General features: G+C 46.4%; 4 protein-coding genes across 4 annotated transcripts; 1 reads left to right on the forward strand and 3 right to left on the reverse strand.

The window, feature by feature from the left end:
• Positions 1-3,971: 3,971 nt before the first annotated feature.
• Positions 3,972-4,610, reverse strand: PPTG_00799 (hypothetical protein; the record flags this gene model as incomplete). The annotated part of the gene is made up of 1 exon (XM_008892312.1): positions 3,972-4,610. One exon carries the CDS (start codon positions 4,608-4,610, stop codon positions 3,972-3,974), a length of 639 nt encoding a protein of 212 aa, XP_008890560.1.
• An 86-nt stretch (positions 4,611-4,696) lies between these two features.
• On the reverse strand, positions 4,697-5,077 carry PPTG_00800 (hypothetical protein; the record flags this gene model as incomplete). The annotated part of the gene is made up of 1 exon (XM_008892313.1): positions 4,697-5,077. One exon carries the CDS (start codon positions 5,075-5,077, stop codon positions 4,697-4,699), a length of 381 nt encoding a protein of 126 aa, XP_008890561.1.
• Positions 5,078-5,209: 132 nt separating this feature from the next.
• Positions 5,210-5,699, reverse strand: PPTG_00801 (hypothetical protein; the record flags this gene model as incomplete). The annotated part of the gene is made up of 3 exons (XM_008892314.1): positions 5,210-5,237; positions 5,327-5,523; positions 5,595-5,699. 3 exons carry the CDS (start codon positions 5,697-5,699, stop codon positions 5,210-5,212), a joined length of 330 nt encoding a protein of 109 aa, XP_008890562.1.
• Positions 5,700-5,914: 215 nt separating this feature from the next.
• PPTG_00802 (hypothetical protein) lies at positions 5,915-7,189 on the forward strand (the record flags this gene model as incomplete). Its single annotated transcript, XM_008892315.1, has 2 exons — positions 5,915-6,630; positions 6,697-7,189. 2 exons carry the CDS (start codon positions 5,915-5,917, stop codon positions 7,187-7,189), a joined length of 1,209 nt encoding a protein of 402 aa, XP_008890563.1.
• Between the last annotated feature and the right edge of the window lie 201 nt (positions 7,190-7,390).

The following is a 7,390-nucleotide window of genomic DNA, read 5'->3' on the forward strand; positions in this document are numbered from 1 at the left end:
AAGACATCCGCAGCATCAATGGAGATGTTCCGCTTCTTGATCATCGACAGGTCGGAAGCTCTCCCGAACAGGTACCAGAGAAGACATAGGAGAGCAGCATCTTGGTAATCACTCTCAGAGCATGAATTAGTATACAAATATACCATCAATTTTTTCAAGTCAGCCTTCGTACATGGTGGAGCTTTTGTTACGAAGCCACCACCGTCTCTTTTTTAACTTATTTTTTGTGTAGCTGGCATGGGTATTAGTCCTAAAGCGACCATTCGTACTCTAATTGAGCTAGTCGAGCTTTATCGACCACCAAAAAGATATCAAGTCACTGAAATTGCCACCAAGTACGATCATCTCGTCTTTTTTACTCCACCTTAGCATCCGACACTTCAACCAATCGAGCTTATTTGGGGGATTGTCAAGGGGCGCATCGCAAGGACGCCTCCAAAAAGCGGCGCTGATGTTGTCAAGAAGGTACTTCAAGGTCTGAAGGAGTAAGATGACGAGTGGCTGAAGGTTTACCGCCACGTCCAGAAAAACGGGGATGCCTACATCAAGCCTGATAGGCTTTAACTGCTAAAGATGCACCTTTATAAATTTATACTTTTCATTCGCGATCTCATGTTGCTGCTGATTTGCACATCACGATGCGGCACAACGATTGACGACTTCACTGGAGTCGTACTGCGTTTTTCTCATGAAAACCATACGAATCTCATTATCAACCAATGATAGCTCTTAGATTATGCATAACGAGGCCAGATCAGCCTACGAGCAATTTAGAACTTCCGAGACCTTTTTTTGAGAGCCCATAGTGCTAAAACTGCTGCGAATTTGCTAAAACTGACCTCATTTTCGGACTCAGAAGGCGAGAAAACCTAAATATCTAACTATCGATATTGGTTTTCTTAGAATAAGACCCTTCTATTGTGTGCTAATGTTTGGTATTATGAAATATGCGGAGTACAATAAGTTCGGTTGAGCATAAAAAAATAAAATTATGCCGAACTTAACGCTTATATTTCCGGACAACTTTCATTTAGAGAGCCGCTTATATTTTCGGATGGAGGAAGTAATAAAGAGCTACATTTCAATATACATCCACATGAACATCTACCAAAACTGAGGCCAAGAAATCCCCAAGTTTTTGCCCTCTTTTTTTATCCTTAATTTTTTTCTTGTTGGGGTTAACCCCAGTTACTAATTGCTTTGCAACACTCTGACAGTTATTGTACCGGATTCGACGAATAAAACACAACGATGAAAACATGCAACAGCACGACCGCATCCTTAACACGACAAAAATACGTAAGGGTGTCACCCTCCGCAATCGATAAACTTATTGGTTAGCATTAATTATAATAGTTTTGAAAAACAGCTTTTTCAAAAATGTACACATTATAAAACAAGATTAAAAATTTTATTCTACTTCGTAATTGTTATTCTCCTCTGACTCTTCTGGCGGGTCAACTATAAAGTTTTCTTCAGCATCTCGGGGTCCGTAAGGCACGATGCCTGCCTTAATAAAACCTCGCACAATTACCTTGGCTCTTACCGCTTTCCATCCGTTAATTACTATTTCTGTAATTAACGCACGTCGAGCAGGGGCGCCTTGAGCAAAGTCGTTGACAGCATGGTGGTTCACGTAGTAGTTTCTGCATAAACTCTTGAATACCCTCATCACTGAAACATCCATGGGCTGGGCTAAACCAGTAATCCCAGGAGAAATGAATTCTGCCGCAGTACAGCATTCATTTTCAAATGCATTGCGCACAGAGGCCATTTTGTATATCTTTAGTGAGTCTAATAGCAACAGCCGGGGTCCACAGACACTCGGTTTCCAAACCTATTTAATAAACAAAGCAAAGAAAGAAAGAAAAAATTAAAAACAAGTTTAAAAATAAAAAATATACAACTCAAACCTCATCTATCCACTCAAGCATGCGCTCCTCGTCGTAATGCGCTTTTTCTGGACTGAGAGTATGGCGTTTGTGCGATAGTTCCGGTTTGCCATGAGCTCTAGATGAACTGGACCATTGTGGGTCCCTCCAAATACAACAAAAGGGAGCAGCTTTTGCACCGTAGCTGAGGCACACAAAAAAACAGAAGCTCGGAAGGAATTCTCCGACATTCCTGGATTACAAAAAAAACGTTAGATAGTAAAATCAAACAACCAAGTACAGCAAAATTACCTTGAATCGCATCAACATTTTTAGCACCAACGAACTCAATCGTTCGCTTGGGCCTCATGTCTATGTAAATTGACGTCTGAACCATATTAAATACTGATTCTTATTTTCTCGGACTCTTGATACCAGATAGCAAATCGACCATCTCTAGATTGTACTGGATAGTTCTTGAAAAACGATCTGCCACACCCTAAAATCAAACCAAAATTAAAATTTAAATAACAAATATGTGAATTGTATGCCAAACATGTAATACCTGTAATTCCGTGCGCTTTTTGGTGCCTCGGTGGGTAATAACCCGCACTGACAGGCGATTACGAAGCCGAAACCTCCTAATAGCAGCTACAGAAGCCTCTAATGACCTCCCGGTAAGATAGTGGGGTTCGAAGCGGACAGCCATGAGTAGAAGACACTGACTTGTTACACCTATTCAAAATTTGCTACCATTAGATTTTTTTCCACATCAATATTGTCAGTTTCATTCAAATTTGTGAGAATAGCCTGAATCGAATCGTTTTGGCGAATCGATTTCGAATCGATTAGTGCTATTTTTAGCCAGTCAGAAGTCTCCAACCGCGCGCCACTCCATATCGGCAAGCGACAGCGATGGCAAGCATACAGCAGGCGGTCAATGGGCGCCACGCGTCCAGAAACACCATCATGCACGCCCTGTACGGCTACTTCTACCTGGGCTTGTCGAAACGCCGGCTGGCAACGATCTATTACAAGCACATCAACACCAGCTTGAACTGGATCCAACGCTTCGAGGTTAACAACGACTACGCACGCCGCGCTACAAGGCGGACCGGCCAACTCTCAGCAGAACAGCGGGAGTGGCTGCTAGACTTCTACACGAAGCATCCGGTTGCGTTTCTCGATGAAGCGAAGGCTGCGTTTGAGCACCAGTTCAGACGCTTCATTTCGATCTCAACGGTGTGGAGGGCTTTACGGCAGCATGGGCTCACATGGAAGGTTCTCAGCGACGTGCGATGAACATCAAGATCAACGATATTGTGCGTTTCACGCAGGAGCTGAGCACGATTAAGTGGTGTCAAATGAGCATTCAGTTCCTCGACGAAGTCAGCTTTGACAACAGGGGCATGCTGCGTTCGCGAGGTTACTGTTTGAAAGGAAAGAAGCTTGCGTTTCGTGGAGAGTTTAATAGAAAAGCTCGGGTTTCGTTGCTGTGTTTCATATCTGTGGATGGGCTCGTAGAAACATTTCACACGGATGGGACGTTTGACCGATCTAAGTTCATTGAGTGCTGCCGTGCACATGCGCATTCGGGGAAGACTGTGCACCAGTATCCAGGAAGCGGCTCCGTGTGGATTATGGATGGTGCCAAGATCCATTGTCACCCCGACATCGTCTACTATCTGCGGTCACTGGGGATCATTCTTATTTTTCTTCCGGCGTACTGTCCATTTTACAACCCGATCGAGTATCTATTTTGCTTGATCAAGAAAGCATTCAAGCGGCAGTACGTCGAAGGGTCCAAGCAAAGCCAAGCTGTACTCATTGCAAATGTACTTAAGCAGTTCCAAGATTTCGACATGACCAATATTTTTGAGCACTGTGGGTGGAGTGTGACCGGTGAGTTTGACCCGACCTCGGCCCTGGGGGATGAGTACGTGAACACACCGCGAGCTGGGCAATTTGGCGTGGACGGTTTCTCCGAGCGCGGAGATCCTGATGATGACAATACGTGCTCAAGTGATGACGACTAAGTTAGTGTTGTGGGAAATGCGTGTTTATTTGGGGTTCGAGTTTGGTGGTACTTAAGAGCAAGAGTCATTCATGGTCGATGTTCTCCTGATTTGGAATGGCGGCCAACACGGACAAGACCTCCGTACTATCTGGTTGTATAACCACGTCCTCGCCCATGGCCTCGATAACATCCAAATGGTTCTCCAGCATTTGATTCATGGAAACGATGGCAGTCTGCAGCACTTGAACTGTTTGCTCGAAGTGCTGAATCTTTGTCTGCATACCCTGTACGACTTTCTTTGGCATCTTTACGCTGCGTTGCACACGCTGTAAGTGCTGGTCGCTTGAGTTTGACGCAGGCCTGAACTGAGTCACAAGATTTGGTGGCGGGCCCTTGGCGATTTCTCGCTCGTGCTGAGGCCCGGGTTTCTTGAGAACGAGTGAGGCCCACAGGCGCCACGACATATCTTGTGCACTAAACGTAGCACCCCATTTCTCCTTCAGAGTAGTGATCATGAGTTGGTGAAGTTCTTCTGTTGCAGCACCCCCACGATCGGTTGCAGCCGGACCGATGCACTGATCTTCAAAGTCGGCAAACTGACCAACGGTGGATATCTCATTGCCGTACTTGTAAACAGAGAGAATGGCGGGTTCCTCCTTGTGTTTCCGCAAGTATTTACGATCTTTTGCACTTGTCCACGGATTCAGCACCTTGCCGTTCATCTTCAAAGAAGTATCCTTCTTAAACATCGCAATTGCTGGTTCATGCTCATCAACCGTCCAGACTGGAGGTGTCCCAGTCGGAATAGCTAGTGGCTCAAATCGCGCTGGATGATGTCCCAAAGCATGGTTTTCACCTCATCCCATGTGTCACTTTGAACCGCGTGCGTGCCCACCCGCAATTCCGACGTCAGACGCTGGTTGACAGCGTTCTTCAACCGTACATCGACCGAGAGCTTGATCAACGGATCATGCGAAGAGAGCGCCTCGCGCTGTTGCTCAAGACGCGGGCTTTGCCTCTGGTACGGTGAGGAACCCACTTCACGCTGATGTTGAAGACGCGGACTACGCCTCTGGTACTGCGAGGGGCGTGGACTCGGACCTTGAGCTACTCGCTCATGACTGGGAGTGTTGTCCTCGAGCGATACCCGTCGAGGAGAGCTGCGCCGGACCGGGGTTGTCAGGCTCATTGTCGGAGGAATACAGAGTATGTAGGTAAACTCTGATTGGTTAAAAATGACAGCAAATCGATTCGAAAAACGCCACTTTTCCCTCCTGGTTCTACAAATTATAGCGGAAACGACAATAATAAATGACATCACTCACACATTGACTTGTTCTTCCGCATGTCTGTAAACCATTCTAGAGGACTACAAAATAGTTAGTATTACTCAACAACTTCCAATGGTTAAATACAATAAAAATGATAAAGAACATACCGAGATTCTAGTCCAGGAAACCGTAATTTCACGCCCCTCTTCACCTTCCTTATCTTCTTTTTCTTGCGGCTAAGGCCTTGAGCGTCCTTTATCCGGTCCTCTGCATGATCCCAGCGCCACAACGTCTCGTGGTGGACGCCGTACTTGTCGGCCAACGCCTCGGTGGCTTCACCAGCAGCCCGGACTTCCAACACAGCCTATAAAGAATAGGGATATATATATATAAACAAATAACTTAAGGTAACTTATTAATAGTCGAATCTCTTACCTCGCGTCGCTCTTCATTGGTGCATTGAGCTTTAGTTCGCATCAATATCCGAATACAAAATGCGCGGTTAAATGAGATGGATGGCGCTGGTCGAATTTGTGGCATCTGCTCTACGTTACAATATTTACGACTATTTACCTTTTTACGATTTGACTTGGAGGTTACATTTTAACCCCAACAAAATTCCTCCTAAAAAGAAGGAGGAAAAACCTCGGTCATCCTCAGTTCGGCAAGGTTTTTCTCCTTACGCCTCAACGATAAGGAGAAAAAAGAGTGATTGTCATTCCGTGTCAACCTCTAGTTTGGAGCTCTTGGAGGCCATGGCTGACGTCTCGGATAGCGACCTGAGTGCAGACGACTTGTATCTGTCCGATACAAGCTCGGAAGGGAGTGACGAAGATACACGGGCGTGGAGATACGTCGACGCTGACGAGTCGCGAGTGGAGGTGGATGACACAGACGCTTTCCTGTTGGCCAGCGCTAGAGATGAGAACAGAGCAGTGGTTAATCGACTTCTCCTGCGGATGTTCGGTACCACACAGCATCACACAGACAACGTGGACATCTCTCGCTTTGTCTATACGTGGTTGGACTCGTCGGTACTCATTAAGCTGCAAACATGGGTCAACTGCAGCATGACCGAAGACGCAGCGGTGTCTGTCGACGACCTTTATCGCTTTATGAAAGTTGAACTTTGGTTGAGCTTCTATCATGCCACTCCTGAAGCCTTTTACGATAAGTTTAACCTGGAGCAGTATCCTGTTGCTGCTCGTGTGTTGCCGGCAGCAAGACATCGGTCAATTTTAGCAGCGATGGGCGAGCATCAAACACGTGATGACAGAGCCGATCGGTGGACGGCCCCACTGAGCCAAGAGCGGGATATTGATCATGCAGCAGAGCTTGTACGCCGCTTGTGCTCGGATATCGGATATGTAGAAGGAGTGACGATCGCGTCGCTCGATGATGATATGATACGACTTCGCTCGACAGCAGTTGACGACATTGGCCTCGCACATATTCGAAATCCTAAGAAGGGGTATTTACTGCTCTGTTTCGTTTATTGCTGATGCTTGTCGAATCTGACAATGAATAATTTCCACAGCTATGGACCTGTTCAGCACGGGATTGTGTCTTTGGTGACTGGAATATTTTTGGGTGGACATGTTGCAAACCGAGGAGAGTCAACCGTAGACATCGTTCGATTGCTGCAACGAGCATTGTGTGGAGCTCCAACAGAAAGTCAAATCCATTTACCTGGAGTTTTACATGCGTTGGATCGAGGCTATCAGAGTCTGGCAGTCAACAAGCAGATTATTAACGTCGGGGGAAGTATTGTTGGTACTCATAAACGCACCGGCACGTTCCCGTTTACACACGGAAAAGCTGCTACGCAGCATCAAAAGCTCGTACAGATGAAAGGTGAACGCTGTGCGTTTTGGGCCACTCAGCGTCTGCCGACCGTACGAGGGACTTTGTCAAAGCATGCACACGCGCTTGCGTATCGCAATGGACTGGGAAAGGTAGCTTTGTGCTACACTGCTGCCACAAACGTAGGTCCAGGAACCTGGTCTTATATATCGCGCCCAAACAAGTAAGTTACAGCCTTCATTCGTGAGGCAGCAAAAGTCTTATCGGAGCGGCCAATGCAGTCGTCAGAGCCGGTATCCGTGCGTACCGAGCTCTCAACGACGTCGTTCAGCACCCAGACGTTCTCTTACAAGAAACGCATTCATTTCATTTTGAGTCAGATTCGGGGTGGAAGCATCTTCGGCTCTCAAAAATTGTTCAGCATCCTT

The sequence above is a fragment of the Phytophthora parasitica genome (genome assembly GCF_000247585.1).
Source record: "Phytophthora parasitica INRA-310 unplaced genomic scaffold supercont2.1, whole genome shotgun sequence".
Classification (NCBI taxonomy): Eukaryota; Oomycota; class Peronosporomycetes; order Peronosporales; family Peronosporaceae; genus Phytophthora; species Phytophthora nicotianae.